We start from the raw sequence: 27,152 nt of genomic DNA, 5'->3' as shown, positions 1-27,152 counted from the left end.
GTTAGCGTTCGTTTGCTCCTCCCTACCTTCTCCCTCCCTAGCATCCATCTTCTCTTCCTCTTCCTCAACCGCTACTCCTCCCTCCTGCTCTCTTGCCTTCTTGTCTCACTGTTGGAACATCAGTGAGGACGACATTATCCTCGCCTCTTTCAATCAGCTCTACAAGATCGAGCCAAAGGTCACACACATCCTCCTCCTCCTCCTCCTCCTCCTTATTGTTTTCCTCATGCTTTTTCTGCTCCCGCCCTCTCCATTGGCTTTTCCCCTCTACTTGAAAGTCTTCTTCTCCTCGCCGTCTCCTTCAACTTCTCGACCATCCGGTTATCTTCCCTTGTCGAGATCGTCTCACGCAGTCAACAGATCTTCAACGTGTGGATGGAAGTCATGAGGCAGGTCCGTATGCCCCCCCCCCCTCTCTCGCGTGTCCGTTGAATCGCTTCTTCTTGCTCAGGTCCCTAAGTCGAAACTTTGGCTCCTCAAGTTTTCCAAGGCTGCAAGCAAATATTTGCTCAAGGTAATGCTGGACTCCAACCTCCTCCCCCCTCTCTTTCTCCCTCTCCCTCCCTCTCCCTCTCTCACCCTCCTTATCTCCTATCTCTCCCTCCCTCCTTGTCCCCTCACCCCCCACTCCTCTCCCTTCAGCTCGATCTTGTCTTACCTATCGGCTAATCTTCATCGCTGTTGAACTAGGAAGCAGCTGCGGCAGGGGTGAAGGAAGATCGGCTCGTATTTCATTCCAAATTCCCTAAAGGTTGAGCATAGGGATGGGGAGAAGAGGAGCAGGGGAAAGGTGAGAGGATGCTGCAGATATTGAGCTGCTGGCTAAGAGTCACGCGGATCTTTTTCTCGACACGCCGCTTGTGATGGTTTCCTCTTCCCTTCCCTCGTTGAGTCTTGCAAGCAGTTCAACGCGCACACGACTGGGGGTGACGTGCTGTGGGCTGGGATCCCCATGCTCAGCCTTCCCGGAGAGAACTTCGCTCAGGTGCTCATCTAGTGCGAGACTCTATCTCCTCCTCTGCTGTCTCGCAACCCCCTGCTACCCTCCTCTCTTCTCCTTTGGTTTTGCAACTCTTCCTCTCTTGCCGCTCATTTCAGTTGTCACTCAGAGGGTGGCGGGCGGTTTGATCCGCTCGGTGCGAATGAGTAACGTCTCGCTTGTCAGAAACTTAGACGGTGAGCAATCAGCTACCTTCCTCCTCCTCGCCTTCTTCCCTTCTCCTCTGTTTTCTCGGCTCGCCCTTTCACTTCATTCCCCCCGTTCTCTCCCTCTTTCCATGGTTCCTCTTCTTTTCACTTTTCCGCTCCTTCTTCCCTCTTCATCCTGCTGCTTTCTAATCCTGCCCCAGACTATGCGCATGTTGCGACCAAGTTATGCCGCAAGACGAAGGTGATCACTGATTGCTTTCGTTGGCTGGCGACTACCTTCTGACCTCTCGTCTGGCTTCTCTACAGGAGATGAGGGAGATGAAGAGACTGCTAGGAAGAGAACGAGAGCGGTTGCCGCTCTTTGCCACCAGTCTCCTTACTTCTCATGTCGAGACCAGCATGAAGATGATGTGGGAGGTTTCAGAGCTCTCTCACTTGCTGCTCCTTGCCCTCCTCACCTCACCTGCTTTCAATTCTCTTGCCCTCCTGTTTCTCCTTCCCTCGCCTTCCTTTCTCTTGCCTTTCTTTCTCTTGCCCTCGCTTGAATCCTTTTGTTGTTCTCCTGAGTCCTTTCAGGTGCACGCATGCGGCAGCAAACCTCGTCACATCATAGTCGCTGAAAGGTTCTGAAACAAGGGGATCGAATCGTATGCAAGGATTTAAAACAAGTCCTGACACGAAAGCGAGACGAGTGTCATCAGGCGTGTACCGACTTGCTCACTTCAGCTAGTTATGTGCTTGTGCGCTTCGTGCATCTTCCGTATCGCCGCTAGTCTTCCCTTGAGAAATCGATTGCTTTCCTCCTCCTCCTCCTTCTCCTCCTCACATTCTTGTAGTACCCCGATGGCATACTTGCTCCACATCAGCTGCGACCAGTGTGAAAACGCTTCCTCCCCATCGCCTCCCACATCATCTCATGCCTCCATGATTTCCCTTCCGCTCTTTTCCACCCTCCCGCCCTCCTCACCTTGGCGTTAGCAGAGTGCAGGATGAAGTCTTCCGAGCAGTCGCTCCCTGAGTACTTCAGCAGCACCTGACGTCTTGATCAGTATCGCCAGAAGCACAAGGCGAGGGTAAGAACAAAGGAAACGAAGAGTCGAGGAGAGGAAGAGACGAGGAGAGGAAGGGAGAGGGGAAGACATTACACCTGAGGCCCAGCAGGATGGAGATGTAGAAAGAGGGTTACATCAAACACCAGTCGGTTGGCGATGATCCAGCAGCTACTAGGCCTGTCGCAATCTCAGTCTCTCCTCAGCGTGAAGCTCGTCACCTTCGGTTGATCGCTACTCGCTCAGCCCGGATCGCACGCTCATCGCCGCGCTTGAAGATCAGCCTGCGCGCAAGAGACTTCCACTTCCTCCCCGTTGACTTGGCGTCTTTAGAGGAGAGCCCGCATGACGCTACACAAGGTCTGCCTGCCTGCAAAGGCGAGGGCAAGAACCAAGCGCTGACGCGAGCAGAAGCTGTTGAAGGAGAAGGAGAAGGAGAAGAAGGAGATTCCTCATTGTCTCTTCTTCCAAACATTTCCTGGTTCACTCGCTCGCTTTGCGCGACCACATGCTTGACCCCACTTGAAGTATGACTGCCGCCTTCTGCTGTGTCATCTGCCGCTATCAGAGCATTGTCGCGCTCTGCGATGTTGAGGGATGCCATCAAGGCGGGGCATGGATGGTTTGAAGCACATTCTTCACACGGTCTTGCCTCCAACGCACAGCCAAGAATAGGAGGATAGAAGTTCCCTTCACTGCTTTGAGCAGCCTCGGTGGCGGCGGCTCTCCGCGTCTTGGTATCTCTATTCATGTCGGCCCAAAGGCTGTTGGAGCTCAACATGGTTTAGGAGAGGCCCTATCCCTCACATGACTCCGACTTGAACCAGTGATCGATGAACCTGTAGCAACTAGAAAACTTCAGGGAACCTTCAGTTGCTCCTTGGCCCCTCAACTGAGAATGCTCTCCATTTCTCTTCTCTCACGGTCTTTCTCTCACTGTCTGTGGTCGTTGATCTATCCCTCCACCCTTCCCTTCTCCTTCAGAACATCCTATCTCTTCCATCTTCAAATCTTCGTTTACCTTCTCTCGACTGCATTGGTCGATCTTTCCTCGTTCATCGCTTCCCCTTCTTACCTCATTCCTCTTCCCCTTCCCTCGTCTTATTTCCTTTCTTTCTCTTCTCTGTCTCTCTTCTCTGTCTCTCTTCTCTGTCTCCCTTCTCTGTCTCTCTTCTCTGTCTCTCTTCTTTGTTTCCCTTCTCTGTTTCTTTTCTCTGTTTCTTTTCTCTGTCTCTCTTCTTTGTCTCTCTTCTCTGTTTCTCTTCTCTGTTTCTCTTCTCTGTTTCTCTTCTCTGTTTCGCTTCCCTACATCTTCTTAGCATGTACTGCCCAGAATTTTGTCGGCATGCAGCCCCCAGCCCCATTGACCAACATCGCATACCTACCCTACCCCCTAGCCCTCCACTCTACCCTACTTTTGTCTTTCATTTGCATCTGGACAGGTGGGGCACGTTGGTCTACTACCCCACCCCCCCCCCAGTCTTTTACGACCCCCCACCTCACCGCACCACGGCACCGTAAACGATTGAAACTTTTGAAAGAGAGTTCGCCAAACCCTTAGGAAGTTATAAGTATGAGACTAATACCAGAAGCCATACCCCGATACATGACCCTCAGCCATCTTCTTTTTTGCATCTCTCTTCCTAGTGTTTCTTGCCGATCAGTTTTTGTTTTTATTGTTTTTTTTGTTTTTCTTCTTTTTTTTAAGAGGCCGGCATGGCGGAGGAGCCGCTGGATGTGAACTTGGCGCGCATGCGCGAGTGGCTGAAGGAGCGGCAGATGATCCGCGACGACTGGCGCGCGTCCCTCCAGGCCATCCAAGACAAGGTGGGGAGAGCGCTGGAAGGGCTGCCGGAGAACGAGGCGCTGGCGGAGGTGAAGGAGGGGATAAACGTCAAGGAGGTGAACTACCTGCTGTGCCGGAAGCTGCGGGACATCCTCACGTCAGACAAAGACACCTCGCAGAAGAACTGGCTTGGACAGTACAAGAACCAGGCGACCAAAGAATGGGAGACCATCCTCTCCCTCTACCACAAGGACAACGTGCACCTTGCCGAAGCCGCGCAGGTGCTGGCGCAGAACGTTCAGTTCGAGATCCCTGCGATCCAGAAGATGATCCAGCAATGCACAAGACAACAGCAAGAGCTCCATAGAAAGGAAAACGAATACAAGCGGGGTGCGGGAGAATACAAGGCGAGGTTCGAAGCTGAGTGCCTCAAACTTGGAATCGAGGGCGGCAATCTGATGAAAGAACTGCTGAAGCGATCAGAAGAGCTTCCAAAGCTCTATCTGGAGATGATTGAGACAGCAAAATCAGATGAAATTCGGAGAGCTTGTGAGCTGTATGTTTGCTACGTGAGATACATCACAGAGAAGGATTCGGAACTGAAAGATCTGCTGCCATCTTTGAGGTTAGACGTTTGTGACAGCTCGTTCATGACATGATATTTCAGCAAAATCACACAAGAACCTCTTCCGTCGCTACAACAGATGGAGGTGAAGCTTGTAACTTGCTCCCTTGCTTGACCTCGTCATCAGAGCATCGCCTTTGCCGAGGACGCAGTGACGTTGGAGGACATGCAGAGCCTTGTGAATGACGTCGAGCCTTCTGCCGTTGCTGAGATCGACTGGGGTGACTTGGACGTTGGGCAACAGCAGGAAGAGACTGGCGGCATCGACTGGGGTGAGCCTGAACAAGCAGCTGGAGACGGAGGAATCGATTGGGGGGACTCGGAGGCTGTTCAAGGAGGTCAGATGAATTGTTAGCTGGCTGCTCTTGTGCTGACTTCGGTATCCGACAGACGTCGAGCAAGCAGCAGAGATTGACTGGGGAGAGATTGCGGACATGGCTGACATCACTGTTGAGGAAGACTGTGCGGTTGGAGCGGCGATGGAGGTCGTCCTGTTGTTTGCTGCCAGGATCTAACGGGAGTCCCGTTCTGTTTGATCAGAAAGAAGATGAGATGGCTCCCGGAGAGATTTTCAAGACCAACACCTCAAGAAGGTGATGCTTTCATCTACTGCATGCTCTCGTGTTTGACGTTGAGAAGCAAACTACTCAACGACATCATGGAGATCCACACGTTTGTCCGAGCTCGGGTAAGGCTTTCAAATGGATTTGCTTCTTCTCATAGAAAGCTGCAAGATCTCTGAACTTCAATCTTCCGAGTACATTGCGGTCGTAGATGAGGTACGACCAGAGACAGAGACATAGCTGTCGTGTGCCATGCGCATTCCTCTGACTGAAGGTGTTGCAGAAGAGACCAGCTGAGCTCGACAAGGAGACCGAGAGCTTTTTGCAATCGTAAGTTGAGAAGATACGGAGGATGGGAAGGAGGGGAGGAGAGAGAGTCTAAAACTCTTAAAAGTTGTAGAAAGTCGATCGAAGAACTTCTCAACAAGATCAATTCTCCGACTACACAACAGCTGATTATGCTCAGGCATGCCGAGGGTGTGAGATGAGGGTGATTTAAGGAGACACTTTAGGTGCTCCAAGAGATTCCGTGAGAGGCTCGTCTCGTCACTCGAGATGCGGAGAAGCAACGCCTGCAAGCTGGAAGCTTGCATTGAAGATTGCCAAAGTACGCACATCAGAAACTAATATCATGCGAGATTGAACTTTTCTGTAGGGAAACGACAGGAGCTTGGTGAGACCATAAGAGAATTGCAGGTCTGTTTGGCTTGTCTATGGTTGCCTTTGAAATGCTTCCCTCAGCCCAAGTTGTCTGCCTTGATACAGAACACTCGCAGTATGCAGCGAGGAACGGAAGCGGTGCTGATGGTTCACTTCCTTTCAAGCTCTAACGTTGCAAGCAGATTATGACAGACTTGTTGAAAAGGCCGGTGAACATAGTCGGAGACATCAACATGGTACTGCGCGAAGGATAAGCTGAGGGGAATGATGAAGTTGATCTTAAAATTCATTCATCGCTGATAGTGGTCTCATCCGTTTCTCCCTCGTGACTTGATGCGGCTGACTGACACTCGTCGAGAGAGATCGGGACCGCACGTCTGATGCAAGTCAGTCACAAGGGCCAGGCAGGTTTAGGAGGCTCGAAATGAGAGGAGGAGAGACAGGAGGAAGGGAGAGACAGGAGGAAGGGAGAGACAGGAGGAAGGGAGAGACAGGAGGAAGGGAGAGCAAGAGGAAGGGAGAGCAAGGCGAAGGCACTTACGCTGTCTGAGCTTGCGAGGAGGAGAGGAGGGGCTTTCACGTATTTGTGTCTCCTGAAGCCTTTCCAGCGATGAAGATGCACGCGCATGAACCCCAGTGAGGTGCTCAGCGTCAAACCTGCCGGTGCCACTCAGGGCAGTCAGGGGCCGAGGAGGGGCCATGTGCTCCTTGCGCTTATCTTCCGCTCCTCTCCTTCCTTCTCCTTTCCGTGCAGCATCTTTTCTGGGTCGAAAAATTGTCGCGAGAGCAGAAGAGCTGTCGATATTGTGACTTGGTTGCTTCACGTCGTAGAACAAGATGTCTGAGTCGCTCTCCTGGGTCATCCATGCTCTCGTCGTCTTGTCCAGGTTGTTAAAGCAGTTGTCAAACTCTTCCCAGCTCAGCTCGCCATCATAGTCAAGGTCAAACGTGTCGAAGAGTTGGAAAGTGAGCAGCTCGTCGGCGTCCATCTCAAGCTCGTTGAGGAGGACGGCGAAGCTGTACTGGCTGACTCCTTCCCTTCCGGTCCCTGAAAGCTCCATCAGCCTGTCAACCTCTCGGGCCCTCATTTCACCTCTCACAGCTTCCTGGAACGCTGACTCAATCGAGCCATGCTTGCTCACCAGTCTCTCCGCCACCTCCACGCGGAAACTGTGGAGGCTGGTGCCGACGCTTGTCTTGCCGGGCCGTCTCGGCTTTTCGCAGGGGTAGTACCCGAGCTTCTTGTTGGGCAGCGTGAACCTGAAGGCTGTCAGTCGAGTACCGAGAGTCGAAGCAACATACAGTGAGTTGTGCCCAGTGTGAACTTCTTCGACGTTCTTGATGTACTTCTTGAGAAGCTCGGGATTTTCACTGGCAAACTTTGCTGTGTCGGAATTCTTGTTCAAGACATGTGCTTGGTCTTGTTCATTCACATTCGCTGCGGTCTGGGGTCAGCGGATATTGGAGAGACGTAACTCAATCCCACACCGTAGAACTTCACCGCTTCATTGTAGCGCCCAGCTGCTTTTCGCTGAGCAATCTGAAAGTAATCTCTTTCATCCAATGCATCGTTTCCCATTGTCTTTGCGTAATCTGAATATTTGACCACACCATCTCGATCTCTGTCGAAGAAATCCCACAATTCTTCAAGCTCTTCTCGGGTGCATTCGATGCCGGACTCCTCCACCATCACTCTGTAAAGCTCGCTGAGGTCCAGCGTTCCCCGGTGATCTTCATCGAACCTACGGAAGCTGCCAGGCAAGGCAAGTCACTCTCAGAATCAAAGCGCGGCAGTGCCCTCACGAGTTCTTGAGCTGGCGATGCTTAGAAGACAGAATCTCTTGTAGCTTTGTCTTGAGCTCCAAGACTCTCCTTGACGGCTTCCAGTCAAACGGATAAATACCTTGCTTTCTTCTTTCAGGGGGGGGGATCTCCCCTGACTTGGGGGGCATCGAAAAGGTACTTGCACCTTGATCTCGTGGTTCCTCCATGACTTCTGTCTGTACAACATGTTTGGGTGACGCAGACACTACAGGAAAGCTTGCCTCGGGATTCTGGGCAGATTGATTTTCATGTGTTCCAGATCCGTGGGATGGCAGAGAAGGAATTCTGTTTTCTTTTAGGTTTGAAACATCAGAATCTTGAGTGCGTTGAAGTTTCCTCAAAGTTTGAGCTTGAGCAAGAGCCTGCTGATGTGGACTCATCTTTGAAGACCGCTTCTTGTCTACCGACTCAAGAATCCTTGTGAGAGAGTCTCGTTCCACAACATTAGCTTTCTTCTTCAACCATTCTATCACAGCTGGTGCCGCATTCTTGTCGAAGGCTTCATCAATGAGTCGTTCAAGCTTCCTATGATCGTGAGTTGATGCACTCGAAGAGCTTCGGTGTGCAGGAGGCTTGGTACTCTCTGACTTTCTGGTTTGCAGAAGCTTGTTTGCCTGGATGAAATCTTTGCGAGGAGGAAGCTTTCGCCCTACATAGCTTCTGCCAAACTGGTTTGAAAGGATCGCAAACATGTCGTTACCCGAATCATTCCTGCAGCACATCCTATGTCAAGATGGAGTTGGAAGGGAGAAGATATTCTCACGATGATCGAGTGGATGGTGCGGCTGTCATCTCCAAGATTTCATCGCGATGCTCCTTCCCGTACCATCTCCCTCGAGCGACTTCTTCGATAAGATATCTCCTTGTTTTGCTGCGATTGAATCAATCGACACTTCAAAGCCACTCAACGGATACTCAAAGACTTCTTGGCTGTTAGAGCGGAGTTTCTGGAACAGCATGGTCCGTTTGGGGTCTCGTTCTTCTCTCCGGTCTCGGTGCAATCTTGGATCACCTGAAAGATTCAAAACTTCATCAACGTGCAGCAGCAGCTTGTGCTTTCACCGCTGTAAAATTTCGCCTCGGGGTCGATCACTTTGTAGTACTTGGCTCGCAGGTCAGCAGGAGAGAGCTGGACTCCCTTGGGAAGAGGGTTGTCCGGATCAAACGGATAACTGAGCAGTGACTGTCACTCCACACAAACATCAAGAGACTTCTCTCACTTGCTTCGCTGCGGAGCAGGTCGAAGAATCATGGTGACTCGAGGTTTGTCGTTAAGATGCAATCTTCATGTGCGGCTTCTAGCGTGCTATGAATACTAAATGTTGAGTCCTATCCAACCCCGTTGACTTTGAAAGTTTCGTCCTCCTGGTTGCTGAGCCTCACTCTCTCTTTCTCTATCGATTGATCCACTCACTTGCAGGATTACTCTCCCACACTTCTAGTTAATCCTCCCACCTCTCGCTTACTCTCCTCCTGAACTCTACTACTGTCAACTACCGTCCCCTCCTGCCGGGCCTCACTTCTGTCTGTCTGTCTGTCTGTCTGTCTGTCTGTCTGTCTGTCTGTCTGTCTGTCTGTCTGTCTGTCTGTCTGTCTGTCTGTCTGGCTCTTCCTCTCTTTCGATCTTCCTCGCTCTCTACACGTCTCCCCCTACCATGCTCTCCCTCTGCCATTGCCATCGCTCAACACGCATAGCCGTTGGTGGAGGGACCTAACGAGCTCTTCGTACCGGTCCGGGGGAGGTCACCCGGGTGGGGCCGGGGCCCGAGTGCGTAATAATGTACAGGCCGACCGGCTCCGGGCCGGCGGCGAGCCGCGGCTAACCCCTGGCCGCAGCCGCTGAGCGGAGCGCCGGGCGCCACATCCGAGGAGAAACAGCCTCGGAGACTCCTCAAAGGGCAGCGGCCGCTGCCGGATACGCGGAGCCCCGCAGTGCCGCTGGGCTCACCGTGGCAGAAACTCCGAGTCCGAGACGATGCCGCCGCTCAGCGGCTTCCTGCCAGTTCTGAGGTAAGGAGCCAGGATTGCGCTGCAAGCTCACCTCAGAGGATCTTCCTATGGATATCTATAGGCAGCAATATATCACTAGCTCTTCTCCTACGAGACAAATTTGTCATAACAGCAAGCGCAGCGGCAGACACCGTCGGGATGGGGAAGCAGAGCGTCGTAGTTGACGGGCGAGTGATCGCCAACAGAGGCATGAAGGCTCAAGCTCGAGACCCCGAGAAGGTTGCGCAAGCTCTTTGTTGCCACCTGCTATCACATACCATCCTCCTCTTTCTCCCTCTCCTTGTCTTCCTTCCTCTCCCTCCAGTGCACTTGATTTGCTACTCTACCTCCCTACGACTCTCTCGCTCGATCCCTCGCAATTCCCCAGCCTGCTCGCCTTCAAGGCATTCAACGGATCTGTCACTTGATATCCAGTGACACCCTCGCATGGCTAGAATCTCGAGGACCCTTGAAAGACAATCTTCATTGCTCCCTTTACACCTCACAAGAATCTAGCTCCTGACTCTTCTTTCTCTTCTTCTTCCTCCTCAGGTCATCGACTGGTCTTCCTCAAGAGATGGCTCCGTCCCTGAGAAAGTGGACCTCCGCCCCTACATGACCGCCGTCGAGGACCAAAGCCAGTCCAACAGCTGCTGCGCCAACGCAGGTAACCCCTACTCCTCTCCATACGCCCGTCCTAGACGAGGCAGCAGGCAGCCTTAGCAGACGATACACGCCACGACCAGAGCAGCGTTAGCCTAGCCGAGCACGGGAGGTAGATTGGAGGTTCTGACCCCCGGGGCAGTCGCAGGAGCGTACGAGTACATTTGCAAGCGGCGGGCGATGGAGACTAACGACACGCCGGGAGACATCTCGCGGCTCTTCATCTACTACGTCGGGAGGAAGCGAGACCAGGCGTCCTTCGGGGAGAGCACGAGTCTGAAGCCCAAGGACGAGGGCATGACGCTGGGAGGAGCGATCGAGTCGCTGCAGCTCAAGGGGGCGTGCCTGGAGAACCGCTGGCCCTTCGACCTGGGCAACGTGAACGAGAAGCCGACGGACGAGTGCTTCGAGCAGGCGATGGAGTACAAGATCTCCGAGGCGATCCGCGTCCCCTGCGAGCTCGGGGCCATGCGGGAGTGTCTGGCAGACGGGTACCCGATCGTCTTTGGGCTGAAGCTGACGGCTGCCTTCTTCCGCCCCGGGCCGGGAGGCATCATCAAGACTCCCGACCCCTCTGACCCCAAGTCGGCGGAGCACGGGCTGCACGCGATGCTCATCGTGGGTTATAGCGACCGGCAGCGAGTATTCATCGTGAGGAACAGGTGAGGGTGGGAGAGAGAGAGAGAGAGAGAGGCGGTCTTGCGGGAAGAGACTGACATGGGGGTGGGCCGGGGCAGCTGGGGCGAGAGGTGGGGAGACCGTGGCTATGCGTACGTTCCGTATGACTACAGTAAGAGGAGGGGAGGGGGAGGGGAGAGCGAGGGAGAGCGAGAGTGAGGAAGAAGGGAGGAGGAGGAGGGAGAGAATGACTGCAAGGTCAGTATGCAACCCGGACTTCAACTTTCTTGGACAGTACGCGATCAGAGGGCTGACCAACACTGACTTCACCCCCGACGACGACGACGGCGAGGACCTGCCGGATCCCAACGATCACGGTGAGGGAGGGAGGAAGGGAGGGAGAGGGAGGGAAAAAGGGGGGGGGGGGATTAAGGTAGGATGGGGAGAATCGAGGAGGAGGGATGAAAGTGCGAGGCTGAGGGAGGGGAGTCGACGAGGCCTAACTCGGGTGCGGCAGAGCTGGAGGAGGTAGAGTACGACCACCACGAGGAGGAGGATCAGGAGGACGAGGATGAGGACTTCGACTACGAGGACATGTTCTCTCCCCTCAACGAGGCCCGGCGGGCCTTCCAGAGGTACGACCTGGACGGGAGCGGGACGATCGACAAGTACGAGCTGGGGCTGTGCCTGATGCTCAACGGGATCTGGGTGCCCCCCTGGCGACTGTCGGAGTACCTTGCGAGGTACGACACGGACGGGAGCGGGAAGATCAGCTTCGAGGAGTTTTGCGACATGTGCGGGGTAAAGCGTTGAAGGGGAGGGAAGCAGGAGGGGAGGAGAAGAGAGCGAGGGAAGTGGTAAGGAGTAGAGCTCTGATGATTGGATTCGTTCTGTTTGCTGACCAATGGAGAGATAAGATGAAAGTTTTTGACATGTTTACTTCCATTGTTTCATATGATTGTGATTGTGTGTTTGACATTTTTACAATATGATTGTCATTAACCCATCGAAGACTATGCTGCAGTCGCACATGTGACTTCCCGCGTCTCCTTCTCATTCCATTAGGCCTCCTGATTTCTCCTTTCCACCACCACCTCCTCCTCCTTCTCCTCTGGCACCATCACCCTTATCTCTCGAAGCTGAAGAAGAGCCTTAAGCGCCGTCTCAAGACTGCTGACTTCTTCACTTCGAGGTCGTCACTGGCGGGATTACACTTGCAAGCTTTGCCAGCAGTGCTGGTTCTTTTCGGGCTTGTGTTTTGTGTGTGTTTGTGCAGCTTCTCGCTGTGGACTGTGTGCCTGCCGGTTCAGCTTGTTCCTGCTTTGTTTTGCTTGAGGCACTTTTACCTTCTGCCAGTAAATCCTATACCCCCTGTTTTCATGCCAGTCAACTCCGAGCGAAGGTCTCCTGGAGACCCTCAACGAAGAGCTCTCTCGTCGCCATATGCATGCTCGCGCTGCCCTCACTGATCAGCAGCGTGATATTCTTACCTTGCACAGCCGAAGGACGTACTCGCTCAAGTCGCAGGATAGGGTCTTGCAGTCTACCATCTTCGCTCCCTCAAGGCCTTCCCGCACCGCTATGCTCAGATGCTCGACTGCTATCTCCATGGCATGCCGATCTGCCAGAGTCCGACGCGTCTTCGCCGGAGGTCTCCGACTCCGATGGGGGAAACCCTTCGAGTGGCGCCGACGATCGGCGCGGAGCTGGCGAGGCGTCTCCGTCCCTCACTGTGACGTCGGGTGCCTCCGGAGAGCTCGACACCACTGGGGTGCTTGCTGCTGGTCCGAGCTCGCCTGCTTCCTCCCCTTCTGCCAGTACATCCATCTTCTTTCCCCGGCATCGGTCGGGTCACGCCGGTCCGTGGGCATTGCTGCGGCGTCGCCGCCGTCACGGACGGTGTTGGTCTCGGCTTTCGCTGACTCGGAGGCTAGCGAGTCAACCTCGCGAGTCGAAAGTTTACATCCCCTCCTGGCATCAACACCCTGATCTCTCGCAGCTGAAGAAGAGCCTTAAGCGCCGTCTCAAGACTCAACTTCTTCACTTCGAGGTCGTCACTGGCGGGATTACACTTGGCGGCCTGCCTATCAACGAAGAGCTCTCGAAGCTCGGGCTCGTCCAGCATGGCTTCATGTTCAAGACGCTGGTGAGGGCGAGCCATCTCCAGAAGCTGCGCTTCTTCCTCCAGGGGTCTTCTCCGTTTCTCCCGCGGGTCCAATCACAGATTCGTCGCTTTGACCTCTCTGTCCACCTGGCGCTTGAGAAATACCACCGCTGGCCTTCCTCGCAGTACCTCGCCGCGCATCCCGACCTGCTAGAGTTTGCGAGGTTCAAGCGGGAGCTTCCGCATAGTCGAGGAGGGGACGAGTTCACGCCCTCTGAGGGTCTACACCCCGCTGTTTACTATACGGCTATCGCTCGCTTCCGCGGCTTCGCGCTTGGGCTGGCGATGCCGCGTCTGGGTGCCAGCAGTGCTGGTTCTTTTCGGGCTTGTGTTTTGTGTGTGTTTGTGCAGCTTCTCGCTGTGGACTGTGTGCCTGCCGGTTCAGCTTGTTCCTGCTTTGTTTTGCTTGAGGCACTTTTTACCTTCTGCCAGTAAATCCTACGTCCCTTCCTCGCTTGGTACTCTGACCAGCCCATCTCCCGGACGCTGACCTCTCCTCATAGCCTGGACGTTCACTGCTCGAGATCTCTCCGTGCCCAGAAGCATCCTCTGGCGACCTTCTTCGTTGAGGCGCACGACTTCGTTCACAATGCTGGAGCGATCCTCTACCGTCGTGTCAAGGCTCCTGCACCGGCTGCAGATGGCGCGGCGATCCCACCTGCCCCGGCTGCTGTGCCTGATGACGCAGGACGCCCCCCGGCATCTGTGGTACACATCCCTGGTTTGCGCGCTCTCGTCGACTCGTCTCATGAGCACTTCATTCCTCCCCCTGCGCAGCGAAATGTGACTCCTCTTGTCATGCGCGTCTTCCCTCGCCATGTGCATGCTCGCGCTGCGCTGACCGATCAGCAGCGTGATATCCTCACCTTGCACAGCCGCAGGACACACTCGCTCAAGTCGCAGGATAGGGTCTTGCAGTCTACCATCTTCGCTCATTTTCCTGAGCGAGACCTGAGCCACTCTCCGATGCGAGTCTCGAGCTACTACCCCCTCAAGGCCTTCCCGCACCGCTATGCTCAGATGCTCGACTGCTATCTCCATGGCATGCCGATCTGCCAGTGTCCGACGTGCTCCTGGTCTTCAGAGCGTCATCGATACAGTGGGGGATCCTCGTTCTCGACGGCAGGTACCATCCTCGACCGCCAGGCTCTCTTCGATGCAATCGAGGGACGTGCGAGTCGCGACTACTTTGATGGGAGCATCACTGAAGGCGCTCGCTTGCCCTCTTGCGAGCATCTCCGTTTGTTCGCCTCCTACCTCTCCAGCTACTATGGAGACTCTGCTGACCTTCGACTGAAAAGTCAGTCAGCCTCCGTTCAGTGTACCTCGGGCGTCTGTCAGGGCGATGTCCCCTCCAGCGTATTTTTCTGCCACAGTATCCACCCCCTGCTCCTCCATATCGCAGAGCTTTTTCCCTCTGTTCGAGTCTTGGCCTATGCTGACAACGTCGTGCTTGTCGGTCCACTCGAGGATGCCGTTGCAGCTACGTCCGCTATGAAGAAGTACATGTTAGCTGATCTGAAGCTAGAGATTCAACCTCGCGAGTCGAAAGTTTACATCCCCTCCTGGCATCAACACCCTGATCTCTCGCAGCTGAAGAAGAGCCTTAAGCGCCGTCTCAAGACTCAACTTCTTCACTTCGAGGTCGTCACTGGCGGGATTACACTTGGCGGCCTGCCTATCGGCACGGATGGATTTCATGCTAGTCAGCTCCGAGCGAAGGTTTCTACCCTCAACGAAGAGCTCTCGAAGCTCGGGCTCGTCCAGCATGGCTTCATGTTCAAGACGCTGGTGAGGGCGAGCCATCTCCAGAAGCTGCGCTTCTTCCTCCAGGGGTCTTCTCCGTTTCTCCCGCGGGTCCAATCACAGATTCGTCGCTTTGACCTCTCTGTCCACCTGGCGCTTGAGAAATACCGCTCGAGGGTGAGACGAGAGGAAGTGCTGGTCAAAACAGTGGTCAGTCGGCTGCCTCCGGGTATCGCGTCTAAGGGATTTTATTCCTCCTGCATGCTCCTGCTGCTTGTTGCTTGATTGCCTGAGCCTTAGGCTGCTTGTCTGCGCGGCTTCGCGCTTGGGCTGGCGATGCCGCGTCTGGGTGCCAGCAGTGCTGGTTCTTTTCGGGCTTGTGTTTTGTGTGTGATTGTGCAGCTTCTCGCTGTGGACTGTGTACCTGCCGGTTCAGCTTGTTCCTGCTTTGTTTTGCTTGAGGCACTTTTTATCTTCTGCCAGTAAATCCTATATCTACCCTCCCATCCTCATGGCCGCAAGATGAAGGGCGATATCCACATCCCTGGAATCCGCGATCGAGGGTCCGAGCAGTACGAGGGCTTGATGGCGGACGTGACGTTGGTCCACCCTTACATTGGTAGCTCTGCCGACCTGACCAAGTGGGGGAGGTCAACCTCGACGCCCTCCATGTTGCAGCGTCTGAGAAGATTCGCAAACATCGCGCTGCATATGCCATGACTACTCCTCCTCGAGCGTTCATCCCTGTCCGTACCGCCCGATGAAGGTCACCCGCAGTGAACTGATGAATCGCCAACTGTCTTTGGCGCTCGCTCGCAGAGGTGAGGGACAGCGTAGGTCGCGGAAGAGGAGCAGGCTCAGACTCCTGACGATGGGGGAAACATCCAGAGTGGCGCCGACGATCGGCGCGGAGCTGGCGAGGCGTCTCCGTCCCTCACTCTGTGAGATATAGGATTTACTGGCAGAAGATAAAAAGTGCCTCAAGCAAAACAAAGCAGGAACAAGCTGAACCGGCAGGTACACAGTCCACAGCGAGAAGCGGCACAAACACACACAAAACACAAGCCCGAAAAGAACCAGCACTGCTGGCACCCAGACGCGGCATCGCCAGCCCAAGCGAGAAGCCGCGCAGACAAGCAGCCTAAGGGTCAAGCAATCAAGCAACAAGCAGCAGGAGCATGCAGGAGGAATAACATCCCTTAGACGCGCAGAGACGTCGGGTGCCTCCGGAGAGCTCGACACCACTGGGGTGCTTGCTGCTGGTCCGAGCTCGCCTGCTTCCTCCCCGGCATCGGTCGGGTCACGCCGGTCCTTGGGCATTGCTGCGGCGTCGCCGCCGTCACGGGCGGCTCCCGAGTCCCGCTGACTCGGCTACCGCTGACTCGGAGGCTAGCGAGGAGGACTACCTCGAGCGGTACCGTGTTCCTGTGTCCAGCCTCCCTCCGTCCGCTGCCCCAGGCGGACCCCCGGGCGACGCCGGCTCCTTGTCGGCGGCTGCCCTTTCTCCGTCCGCGGCCCGCCCGCTTTGTGGCGGCAGCGGACGTCTCGACTGACAGTGGTCAGTCGGCTGCCTCCGGGTCACCGCGTCTAAGGGAAGGGTCAAGCAATCAAGCAACAAGTAGCAGGAGCATGCAGGAGGAATAAAATAGGCTGCTTGTCTGCGCGGCTTCGCGCTTGGGCTGGCGCTGCCGCGTCTGGGTGCCAGCAGTGCTGGTTCTTTTCGGGCTTGTGTTTTGTGTGTGATTGTGCAGCTTCTCGCTGTGCGCTGTGTGCCAGGAGGTTTAGCTTGTTCCTGCTTTGTTTTGCTTGAGGCACTTTTTACCTTCTGCCAGTAAATCCATTGTATTTTTTTTTTTTTTACCTTACTCGTACGATTCGGTCGATGCTGAACGAAGCTGGTCTTCAGAGCGTCATCGATACAGTCGGGGATCCTCGTTCTCGACGGCAGAAGGTAAAAAGTGCCTCAAGCAAAACAAAGCAAAAAGGTTGGGGAGCAACCCCAGTAGATTGGCAAGTTGATCCTCCAGTGTGAGGATGCGGCGTTTGGTCGGCACTTCGTGCCTGATGACGGCCCTGCTGCTGAGACGGGCGCATGACGCCCTTGCGGGCGCAAGCACTTCAGAGGACAGCTCCTCCTCGGACCGTCGGACCGTTTGTCGAGTCGCCCGAGGAGACGGTCTCCGACTCCGATTGGGGAAACACTTCGAGTGGCGCCGACGACCGGCGCGGAGCTGGCGAGGCGTCTCCGTCCCTCACTGTGACGTCGGGTGCCTCCGGAGAGCTCGACACCACTGGAACTTAATACTACTGGGGTGCTTGCTGCTGGTCCGAGCTCGCCTGCTTCCTCCCCGGCATCGGTCGGGTCCGTGGGCATTGCTACAAACTTGTGTTCCGTCATTACGGAACACAGCAACAAACGCGGCTCAAACACACGACCTCGGATCGCCGTCGGATGGCTCGGATCGGATGCCTCGGGCCCGGCGAGTCCGAGGACTGAGTCCCGGCCGCTGAGTGACTCGCCGTCAGGCCCGGCGGTTTATAAATAACGGCTGCAATGAGTCTGTTGCTAGAGAGTAACGGATCTATTTCTGATGTTCGGAATGCTCGGCGAGGTGGGCGGAAGGAGCGGAAGAGACGCGGACGCGACTGGAAGGTGAAAGAAAAGACGCGAAACATGCAACATGGCCGAATGATGGATCATATCACTGTGAGGATGATGGATCATATGCTAGTGTGAGCATGATGTATCACGTTTTCCGGTTGCCTCGTTTCTTTGTGTGATTTTGCCTCTCTATTCTTAGCAGTCATGTCATATTCAATCATCGCATCCATTGACTTGATTTTGGTGTCCGGTAATGCCTTGGACTGAAAGCTGCTGGAACAAGATTTTCAACCACGGACACTGTGATGTATGTTGAGTTTGAGGGTGATAGCAACTGAACTTACATGATGCCTCGCCAGCATATGAAGAATCGAGTTATATACGACAAGTCTTTAAAGAAGATCAATCAGCTACATTACCAGTATCTTTTCCACTTGATTCCAGTTTGTTTGCTGACAGACAGTTTGTTGTATAGACTATGGACTACGTTCGCATGATAGTTTTAAACATTTACTGTGGACATATCTTACGCACAGCTTAGTGCAGTGATCAATGCTTGGCTTTTGTATGATTTTCCTTGCTGTCACAATTTTCGCGAATGAAAACAAGTGAGAAATTTCACAACAAAATTTCAACCGTTCTGGCCCTTCGCATCACCAGCATCACACCGGTGTCAAGATCAGCAATACTTCAAGTTCTTTCCACTCTTGATCTTCTTGTTCTTATTTATCGATCTCAGCCATATTCCTCCAACTTTATTCTCACAACTACGATCATCCTCGTCATTGCTATCATCCTACTTACGATCAAGAACATTTCAACTCCGCTCCATCATGAGCATGATGATCATGATGATGATCATCATCTTCATGATTTTGAATTTCATGATCCTCGTTGACATGATTATCATCATTGCCATCATCATCATCATCATCATCATCATCACCACCATCACCATCACCATGATGATTATCTTTATGACCTCCTCGCTCTACTTTCTCCCTCCTGTCCCTCTGCGCCATGGTTTTAAAAAAAGGTCAAATTCGCTTGGTCATGGTGGGTTGCAGCGGCGGGTGTTCGGGGCATGGTCGCTGCGGCGGTCTTGTATGCGTGTGTGCGCATGGCTTTTATGGCCCCGACTGTCAGCACGTCTGCCCTGGAGGACAAGCTGCACCATGCTCGCTGCGCGGCAGCTGCAACCCGGCAGACGGGAGATGTGCGTGCTGGGCTGGCTATGGAGGTGCGAGAGGAGGAGGAGGAGGAGGAGGAGGAGGAGGAGGAGGAGGAGGAGGAGGAATGCAGATGAGATGTCTCCAGGCGTTGACTGCAGTCGCGATTGTCCCGGAGGTCACGGAAAGCCTTGCAGCGGCCATGGTCTGCCGCCTCCTTGTGCACCCTCGCGATGACGTTGCTCCAAGGGCGTTGTGACCCTCTCACTGCCTCTTGCGACTGCCATGACGGATACACGGGAGATGACTGCTCGTCGTCTCTCCTCCAATTCTCCTCCTCCCGCTGGTCCTCGTCAAATTCTTTGGTTCCCGCCATAAATCTACGATGTGGTCGCTTGCAGCAGCAAAGTTTGATCCGCCAGGGAAAAGTCACCTCCCTTCAAGTCTGACATCTGTGCGAGCAAGTGCCATGGTTGAGCCTACTCGCAGGATCTAAGCATGCTGCCTCGCAAGAAGCAAGCCCATCAAGAGATGGAGTGCATGTGGTGGACAGAGTCTCAAGGTGAGAGTTTCAGGTCAAAGTTCCTTCACTTGTTTCATTGCGTTTGGAAGATGTAGAGTATTCCATGACCATCTCCTCAAGTTCTTCGGTATGCTCGATGTCGATCAGCTGCTCTTCTCATCTCATCCAGGCTCTCGACCCCATTCTCACCCTCCCGAGCTCTGGCGAGTGTTCAAACTTATCCCCACATGCTCAATGTTGATTGCCTCCTCATCTTCAGGGTGGCTGACTCCGGCGGTAGACGTCTTTCACATCCGTTCTCACTGCAAGGAGGAGGGAATGGCGAGGGTGCGATGGGAGGTCTCGTGCTCCTCTCTCTCTTCCAGCTGATTCCTAGGCTCAGATCAAAGTGCTGCAGCCAAGTGCAGAAGCAAACGGCACAACTTTCGAGTTTTTTTGGGACCATCAGTGCACGGGCTCAACTTGGGAGTGCGAACTCTGCTCTCTCCTCGCCTGCTTCTCATTGTCTGACAGGCCGTGGCTTCATCGTTGTGAACCTCCTTGTGCTCGTGGCAAGTGCGAGCGGGGACGCTGCCGCTGCAACGAGAGGAGCGGCTTCTGGGTGCGTGAGATACGTCGAGAACTTGAGTTGCGGAGACTGACAGGCAGGAGGAAGGGCAGGACCTGCAGCCGTGTGTGCCCCGGAGGACACGTCAGCCCGTGCAGTGGACATGGTACGAGAACAGCAAGGAGGAAGACATTGACTGTATGAGTAGGAGACTGCAACCCGCAGACAGGGCGATGCGCATGCTATGGAAACTTCTCGGGAATCGCTTGCGAGCTCATGCCGGCAGCTTGCAACGGCTCTTGCACCAGGTGGGGAAGTGGTGATAGGAAACCTGGCTATGCTCAATCCACAACTCAGTGCAAGGGATTGTCCCGGCAGCTGCGGATGGAGAGGAATTTGCAACAGGACGAGCGGTGCATCTGCTGCTTGCGTGTGCTGCTGCTCAACTTTTGAGGCAGGACGATGTTCCTGCTCGGGGTCCCTCCTAGGCCTTCGCTGCGGCAGCTTAGAACCCCTCTCTTCCTGTCCACGTGGCTGCAGCCCCAGCAACTTATGCTTGCTGCAAGGAAGATGCGTGTGCCTGGACGATGCCTTCCGAGAAGACTGCTCGCTTGTCTTCTCCAAACTGATGTCACTCCCGACCGCTGAAAGAGCTCACGGCCAATCTAGCTCAGGTGAGGAGGAGGGAGCGATCGCAAAGCTTGCCGGACAGGACGGGCCGCTGTGGGAGCGATTGCATCTTCTTCTCTGGCTGCTGCTGCTGCTGCTGCTGCTGCGCCTGCAGTGCAGGAAAAGATGGAAGAGCCTGAGAGGGCGAAGATGAGAAAGAGAATGGGATGCGCAGGAGAGACGAGAGGAGAAGGATGGAACGAGCGAGCAGGTGTGGTAGGGCTACAGCATGGTGGCGTTTTAACAAGACGGCAAGGTTAGGAATATGACATGGTGATGGTACAGACAGCGCGAAGGAGAGGCAGATCACTCGGAGTCGCTGACGTCCTCTCCTCGCTTCTTCCTCGCTTCCTTCATCTTCTTGTACTTCTTGAGGTCCTTCCCCGTCAGCTTCACTTGGTTCTCAACTTGAATGGTGTTCCCGTACGAGTCCTTCACCTCTTTCTTCTCTCCCGTGAACAAGCTGTTGGTGGGCGCGACTATCTTGACGTCGTCAGTGAAGCTCTTCCCTTCGCGTTTCAGTCGCCCCTCCTCACATATCCACGTCTCTGTGCACACCTCCCGCGTGAACTCATGGTTGTGGCTGATCATTATCACTCCGCCTCCGTACGTCTTCATCGCCGTCGCCAGGGCCCCGAGCGAGTCGCGGTCGAGGTAGTTCGTCGGCTCGTCTAGCACCAGGATGTGCGGGTCCTCCCACATTGCCGCTGCCAGCACCACCTTGACCTTCTGTCCTCCCGACAGCCCTCGGATCCTGTTGTGAGTCGCAAATTCAGCTTCCAGCCCCATCTTTCCCAGCACATCCTCCACGTTCTTGGCAGTCAGTGCCTTTCCCGACGTTCCGAGTCGCAGGGCCTCGCGCTCGTCGACACGGTTGAGCATCTTGGTGAAGCCCATCTCGACAAGCTTCTCCCGTTCGAGCCACGAGTTCTTGTCCGACTGCAACCCAACCCACTTGACCTCGTACTCGTAGCCTCCTTTGAGTTTCCTCCTCCCCATTATCTCTTCCACTACTCGCTTCTCCACGTTTCCATCATCAGTCCAGATCATCTGCACTTTTTTCATCTGCTCCTCCTCCTCTTCCGTCACCTTTTTGCCTTCCTTTGTCAGCGACTCCTTGTCCTCCCCTCCCGCGTAGCGCCACTGGATGTACTCATTCGGCGTCTTGTCCAGGTGCTTCTCGAGATGGTGGAACGCGTGCTGTGCAACGTAGGCGATGCGCATGTTGGGATGCTTCCACACGGTCCCGCTGTCAGGCTTCAGCTCCCCTGTCAGCAGCTTGATGATCGTCGACTTGCCTGCCCCGTTAGGGCCCACGACAGCCACCCTTGACAGCAACGACGCTTGTAGGCTGATCTTCGACACCGTTGGCTTGGAGCTGCCGGGGTAGGCGAACGATACGTCCGACATCTTGAGGATGGCCTTGCCCTTGGATTTGACGCCTTCTAGGAACCCTGGCTCCGGCAGGGTGAATGTCACCTCCTCACTCGCCAGCTCATAGTACGCCTTCGCCTCGGGCTTCTGCCGCACAAACTCCGCAAGGTTCCCCCGGTAGGTCTTGAGCTTGCGATTCTTCTCAAAGTGCGTGATGTGCGTGCAGATACGATCGAGGAATCGCGAGTCGTGACTCACTACCATCGACGTCACGTTATGCAGCGACGTCAGGTACTCCTCCAACCACTGCACGTTGTTCTTGTCCAGATGGTTCGTGGGCTCGTCGAGCAGCAGGATGTCCGCCTTGAGCAGCATCGCCCGAGCAAGCGCTACTTTCATCTTCCATCCTCCGCTGAGCGCCTGGATGGACTTGGCTAAGAGCTCGTCGGTGAAACCAACGCTCTTGAGGACGCGAGTCACTTCATCCCGCGACTCCTCCTTCAGCCGCGGGTCCGACAGCACGAAATCGATGACACAGCTCGACACGTCTGCCCCCTGAATGTCATGCTCCACATACACCGTCCGCAGCTTATCGGGAGGAGGAAACCCGTCAACCTGCCCGTTCACAATCGCCCGCATGAGTGTCGACTTGCCGCATCCATTGGGCCCACACAAGCCGTACCTTTTCCCACGCTTCATGTGCAGCCGCGTGTTGGTCAGCAGCATCATTGCGCCATAGCCCAGCGAGAACTCGATGTTACAGAGATCCTCGCCTTCCTCGTCCCAGTCTTCCTCCGCCACCTTGGGTCGCGACTCGCGGTAGCACAGGTCTCTTAGCTGATCGCTCGCCTCCTGGGCTATGGGAGCGAAGGGCTTCATGTGCTCCTCGAGCACCTCCCGCCACGTCGCGTGTTCGAAGTTGCGATCGGTGATCAGACTAGAGCACACTTTGCACACGTGCGCGACTGCCTCCTCGTACCCCAACTTCTTCTCAGAAGGATCAGTAGCTGGGAACACAGACCCCCAGATCTCCAAGACAGCCTCCGGGTTCAGCTGCCGCGACTCGATCGCCGCCTCTTCGATGCCAAGGAGCGTCTTGAGAGTCTTGCCGGCGACTCCGCGAGCCTCAGGGTCTGGAATCTCCTCCGCCGCCCTGCTCACCATGGGCTTGATCTTGGGCATGAAGGCGATCGCCTCCTCGGGATGGTCGATCATCTTGCACATGTTCTCGACGATGGTGCACGCCTTGCGGCGGATCACGGTGTCTCTTTCGTTGAGGCCTCGCTCGAGCAGAGGGACAGTGACGGCGAGAGCCGGGGACTTGATCTCCTGCACAAAGACGGTCGCAGCAAGTTGATGAACGCACTCAGGAACGTTTTCGGGGTGCAGGACGCAGTTGATGAGCTTGGGGATGAACGGCTTGAGGTCACGATTGTTGGCCGCAACGCAGCAGACTTCGAGGCATCGCCTTGCTGCCTCCACCACCTCGTCCTTGCAATCCCACATGTTCACCGTGAGGAGTGGGACTAGCTCGTACAAGTCGTTTGCGACTTGAGTAGAGCACCTTCCTTCCGCGAGCTCGCTGATGGTCGACATGCCGAACAGCTTCACCTTGGCTTTGTCATGCTGGCAGGCTCTTGTCAAGAAGGGCAGGACGAGGCGGAAGGACTCTGGATGAGTCCCATCCACAATGAGCTTCGATGCCTCCAGCCCCAGGCTGCTGACGGCGGAGACCTTATGGCCTATGCTGTCGATGACGAGGTCAAGGAGTGGAAACATCCAGGCATCTAGAACAAGGTCAGAGGAAGGAGACGGCTCTTGTGACTTGATGAGACACTCACTCGCAGCTCCTCCAAAAGCCTTGACGATGGCTGAGACGAGCTCAAGGGCAGCCTGCCTGCGAGCTCCTACCTTCCCTCCTGCTTCACTTCATAAGGGGGAGCACCGGGGCCTTTCTCTCCTCGCACCTTCATCAAGAGCAGCCTTCAAGACGTCCAGCGCTCCATCCTTGGATAGGACTCCGAGCCCCTCACGTCGCAACGTCTCCACGTACCCGTCGATGAGCGGCTGCTTTTCTTCGGGACGCGTGCATGAGATGATCTTCTCGACGAGGTCAGGACAAGGCTCAGTCTTGGAGTCTGCAGCGTGTGAGGCGAGAAGAAGTACAAGATGCTCCAAGACCTGACGGCTTTTCTTTGTGAAGTGAAATGGAGGCAACCTGGTCTATCAACGAGGCTTCCACCTTCTGTGAGACTGCTGGCTCGGCGGTTTTCTTGGGCGCTGGTTGAGCATGGATCTATCAAGCACATGTCAGTATTACAATCATGAAGATCCTCTTGTCATCCCGACCTCCCCCTTCGGCGGCCCCCCCCTCAAGCCGCGCATCCCTCGGACCGAACCGCGCAGCCCCCCCCGCGTTCCTCCTCGTCCTCTCGCTGCCATGACATTCGGCCCCCCGGATTCAGAGTGAGCATCTGAAGAGGAAAATATCAAGACTTCATGCAGGCATGGAGACGTTCGTACCCGCGGGTTGCAGATGGCAAAAAAGGAGCACCGCGACCTAGCGTCAACGAGGTCATCATGAGGGGCTTGTGTCCTAGAACATGCAGGAGTTCGATGCGGTGAACCACATCTTGCAAGAAAGGAGCAGCAAGGAGGAAGACAGAGACAACATGGAGCTCAAGCAGCTCATCTCTTCTCTTTCACTCACCAGCGTCGCCGTCCTCGTCCCACTTGCCATTGCACACGTGCGGTTTTGGCCTCCAAGCCCACCCTAGACTAGTACCCCTATCATCCCCATGAATTACTACCCACCCTGGAGTAGTAGAGTAAAGATTTTTAACTTAACTTTGAGTAAAGGACCGGGAGCCCGCAGGCTCTCAGCATCGTAGAGCATGAGCTTGTGGCAGTAGGCGCATATGCGATGCAGCGGGTGCTGGTGATGTTGGCCATGTCCTGCATGGCTCAGACGCTGACGGAGAAAGGTGCTAGCAACTGAGAACTCGCTCTCCTAGCCATTGACGCTCACGTGCCCTGGCCCAGACGGTCGCGATAGTGATGGGCTCGTAGAAGGCAAATCAAAGATGGTTGATCTGCTTCAAGATGATAATCGCTCCCATCTGATATCATTTCAAGAGATCATTTCAAGAAGAGTATCAATTCCACCTCGTTAGCGTACAGGTCAGCTAGTTGCTGTGCCTCTCTACATAAAGTCAAGGGTCATCGCAGACAAAGCGAAAAGCAGCATTGATTCACAGGTCTAAGATGTTAGCAGCTGACGACGCAAATGGTTCGCATGGATCGGAGGACAAAGAATTTCCGCAATGTAACAAGTCGGGGTTTCTGCAGGAAATGGTTTCTGTGCATGCTTTCAGTTTCTCCGCGTTCTGAACTTAATGAAGGGAACCATGCTGCGCGAGTATCGTATCCTGTCAACCGGATCTCCGCTCAGGCAGGTTCGGTAAAAGTATTGCTTTCTGATGGAGATTTCAAGTATGGGCGACAGGGGCAAGTAGAGAGAAACCATGCAGTAGTGGTACCTGCCGGGCTGAGCGAAGGTCAGAGCTTCCGGTGGTCCTCTCGCTTGGATGCATGAAGACTCTGACCAACTCGCATGTCAGGTTGAAGATTCTCAACTTAGGCGATGTCATGGTCGAAGTGCCTAAGGGAGCGGCGGGGGGTTCGACTCTGAACGTTGTGATCCCTGCAGCCCCTGGGCGAAGCGACTGGGACTGGGACTTGCAACTTGCTATTCGCAGTGGAGACTCCCTGGTCGTGATGGAGATTATGCACCAGCATTTTCACAGCAGCAAGGTGTTCACCGAAGCTTGTAACTCGCTCGTGCGAGTCGTGGAAGCCGAAGAGAGTAACAAGCGTAGATCGGAATTCTTGGATCTGAGAGCCATCGAGATGATCACTCAGGGTTCGCACGAGCACAACAAGGAGGAACCTGCAGTTGTGGCCGGAGCTCAAGCTCTCTCTGCGCTTTTCTTCGATTCTTTCAACAGTACAATTGCTGGTGCCAAGGCTGGTGCAGGAAGGCTGTTGCTCGACAACCTCGTTTTGCACATGGAAAGCGCTGCCGTCAGGGAGGTGCAAGCTATTGTTTGCTTGAAAGAATCCTGACTGGTTTCAGTTCTCACTTGCTGCTCTCTGTAATCTTTGCGCCACTGCTGAGGGATGCCAGTCTTTAAAGGACTCTCAGAGGTCACCAAAATACACCAAGTAGTACGTGATGTTTTGGTTACCATCTCGGGCATTCACGTATGGTGTAGTTCCGTTGACATATTGATTGAAGCAATGATCAGAAGTCAGGATGCGCACACGGCAAAGAAGCTCATGTGCATTGATATTGATTCGTTTACTCTGACTGCTCCCATCAGATCCTGGAATATGGCTGCCAGTTACTGTTTAGAATGGTTCAAGGCGATGCATTTCTGTGAGTTTTCAAATGTTTACATTTCCATTTCTGCAATTCAGCTCAAAGACACTCGCGTCGTCCTGAGACTGCCAACACTAGCTATCGTGCAGCCTGACACATGAACAGGTTGAAAACCTTCTTGAATCTCGAGAGACTTCGTCTTCTGACCCGTATTCATCTGGTGGGATTTTCACCCGACGTCAATTTGTTCATGTGTGCGCGCAGGCCTGGAAAAAGAGTGCAGGGACAGCAGGCGGAGTTGATCATTGTGGATTGCTTGTACATACAACAAAGGGGAAATCGATCAAGAATTGAGAGTTACATTTGTATTTCAAATCGCACATGAAAAATAAAGTGAATCGGAGCTCATCCGTGCAGCCGTCATCGAACCAATAAACATATTCTACGTTCTCCTGCAGAAAAATCAGTGGTAGAAAATCAGCAAATTGTTCTGAAAGATTTCATGCACATTTTTAAGACAGAAACTACAATTCAGTTCTAGTCTCAATATGCGCATCGTCTCTTGCGAGAGTAAAAATTGAGTCGACACACATCAATCGTGCCGCCACAGAGTGTCTCTCGCGTAAAAAGATTGAGATGGATATCAAGATAGAAGCTTCACACTCACTCATCTTTACACTTACTCAAGTCATAATGTTGGCTTTGATAGAATATAAGACAAGTCAAGTAGATGAGACAAGTCAAGTAGATAAGACAAGTCAAGTAGATGAGACAAGTCAAGTAGATGAGACAAGTCAAGTAGATGGAATATAAGATCGCTTGCCTGCATGGCTTTCTTCACGTGCGTGCTTGGCGGTTACAACCGTTGCAATCAATCAAATCCGTTACGCGCGTGCCGAAATATGTTTCGGGCAGAGGGTAGGGATCGAGCGAGGAGAAGAGGAGGGGAGGGGAGGAGAGAAGAGGAAAGGAAGGATGAAAGAAACGTAGGGAAAAGATAAGGAGAGTAAGGGAGGAGGCGAGGGAGCAGAGGAGAGCAGACCAGAGCAGA

General features: G+C 54.3%; 7 protein-coding genes across 7 annotated transcripts in view; 5 read left to right on the top strand and 2 right to left on the bottom strand.

The window, feature by feature from the left end:
* Positions 1-1,828, top strand: part of GUITHDRAFT_162478 (hypothetical protein) — a gene marked incomplete at its 5' end in the record, with an annotated part of 4,873 nt that extends 3,045 nt beyond the window's left edge. Inside the window, 10 exons of the mRNA XM_005835300.1 lie at positions 124-178; positions 361-393; positions 452-514; positions 691-751; positions 808-860; positions 905-985; positions 1,110-1,176; positions 1,350-1,390; positions 1,456-1,566; positions 1,726-1,828. Of these exons, the coding sequence (XP_005835357.1) occupies positions 124-178; positions 361-393; positions 452-514; positions 691-751; positions 808-860; positions 905-985; positions 1,110-1,176; positions 1,350-1,390; positions 1,456-1,566; positions 1,726-1,779 (619 nt within the window). The 3' untranslated portion in view covers positions 1,780-1,828. The remainder of the gene's footprint in view (positions 1-123; positions 179-360; positions 394-451; positions 515-690; positions 752-807; positions 861-904; positions 986-1,109; positions 1,177-1,349; positions 1,391-1,455; positions 1,567-1,725) is intronic.
* Positions 1,829-3,914: 2,086 nt separating this feature from the next.
* Positions 3,915-6,086, top strand: GUITHDRAFT_136881 (hypothetical protein; the record flags this gene model as incomplete). Its single annotated transcript, XM_005835299.1, has 11 exons — positions 3,915-4,609; positions 4,652-4,694; positions 4,737-4,947; positions 5,000-5,094; positions 5,118-5,297; positions 5,344-5,388; positions 5,456-5,502; positions 5,685-5,779; positions 5,828-5,868; positions 5,914-5,979; positions 6,015-6,086. The coding sequence occupies 11 exons, from the start codon at positions 3,915-3,917 to the stop codon at positions 6,084-6,086; spliced, it is 1,590 nt and encodes a 529-aa protein (XP_005835356.1).
* Positions 6,087-6,089: 3 nt separating this feature from the next.
* Positions 6,090-9,339, bottom strand: GUITHDRAFT_162477 (hypothetical protein). The gene is made up of 10 exons (XM_005835298.1): positions 8,877-9,339; positions 8,719-8,828; positions 8,572-8,668; positions 8,420-8,527; positions 7,636-8,367; positions 7,321-7,583; positions 7,135-7,270; positions 6,926-7,092; positions 6,374-6,880; positions 6,090-6,209 (listed from the first exon to the last, which is right to left on the bottom strand). Exons 1-10 carry the CDS (start codon positions 8,906-8,908, stop codon positions 6,112-6,114), a joined length of 2,250 nt encoding a protein of 749 aa, XP_005835355.1. The 5' UTR covers positions 8,909-9,339; the 3' UTR covers positions 6,090-6,111.
* A 2,181-nt stretch (positions 9,340-11,520) lies between these two features.
* On the top strand, positions 11,521-11,739 carry GUITHDRAFT_68756 (hypothetical protein; the record flags this gene model as incomplete). Its single annotated transcript, XM_005835297.1, has 1 exon — positions 11,521-11,739. One exon carries the CDS (start codon positions 11,521-11,523, stop codon positions 11,737-11,739), a length of 219 nt encoding a protein of 72 aa, XP_005835354.1.
* Positions 11,740-18,280: 6,541 nt separating this feature from the next.
* Positions 18,281-20,165, top strand: GUITHDRAFT_105981 (hypothetical protein; the record flags this gene model as incomplete). Its single annotated transcript, XM_005835296.1, has 12 exons — positions 18,281-18,461; positions 18,506-18,678; positions 18,756-18,812; positions 19,097-19,169; positions 19,220-19,257; positions 19,411-19,457; positions 19,513-19,598; positions 19,644-19,731; positions 19,786-19,843; positions 19,886-19,985; positions 20,035-20,090; positions 20,136-20,165. The coding sequence occupies 12 exons, from the start codon at positions 18,281-18,283 to the stop codon at positions 20,163-20,165; spliced, it is 987 nt and encodes a 328-aa protein (XP_005835353.1).
* A 487-nt stretch (positions 20,166-20,652) lies between these two features.
* GUITHDRAFT_68804 (hypothetical protein) lies at positions 20,653-23,511 on the bottom strand (the record flags this gene model as incomplete). The annotated part of the gene is made up of 1 exon (XM_005835295.1): positions 20,653-23,511. A coding segment is annotated over one exon (2,859 nt), but the record flags the coding sequence as incomplete, so codon positions are not given.
* Positions 23,512-25,064: 1,553 nt separating this feature from the next.
* On the top strand, positions 25,065-26,255 carry GUITHDRAFT_162476 (hypothetical protein; the record flags this gene model as incomplete). The annotated part of the gene is made up of 7 exons (XM_005835294.1): positions 25,065-25,074; positions 25,122-25,175; positions 25,226-25,277; positions 25,341-25,812; positions 25,856-25,926; positions 26,103-26,158; positions 26,200-26,255. The coding sequence occupies exons 4-7, from the start codon at positions 25,369-25,371 to the stop codon at positions 26,253-26,255; spliced, it is 627 nt and encodes a 208-aa protein (XP_005835351.1). The 5' UTR covers positions 25,065-25,074; positions 25,122-25,175; positions 25,226-25,277; positions 25,341-25,368.
* Between the last annotated feature and the right edge of the window lie 897 nt (positions 26,256-27,152).

The sequence above is a fragment of the Guillardia theta genome, assembly GCF_000315625.1.
Source record: "Guillardia theta CCMP2712 unplaced genomic scaffold GUITHscaffold_22, whole genome shotgun sequence".
NCBI classification, from domain to species: Eukaryota; class Cryptophyceae; order Pyrenomonadales; family Geminigeraceae; genus Guillardia; species Guillardia theta.
Note: the sequence above shows the minus strand (reverse complement) of the source record. Positions and strands in the feature narration are given on the sequence as shown.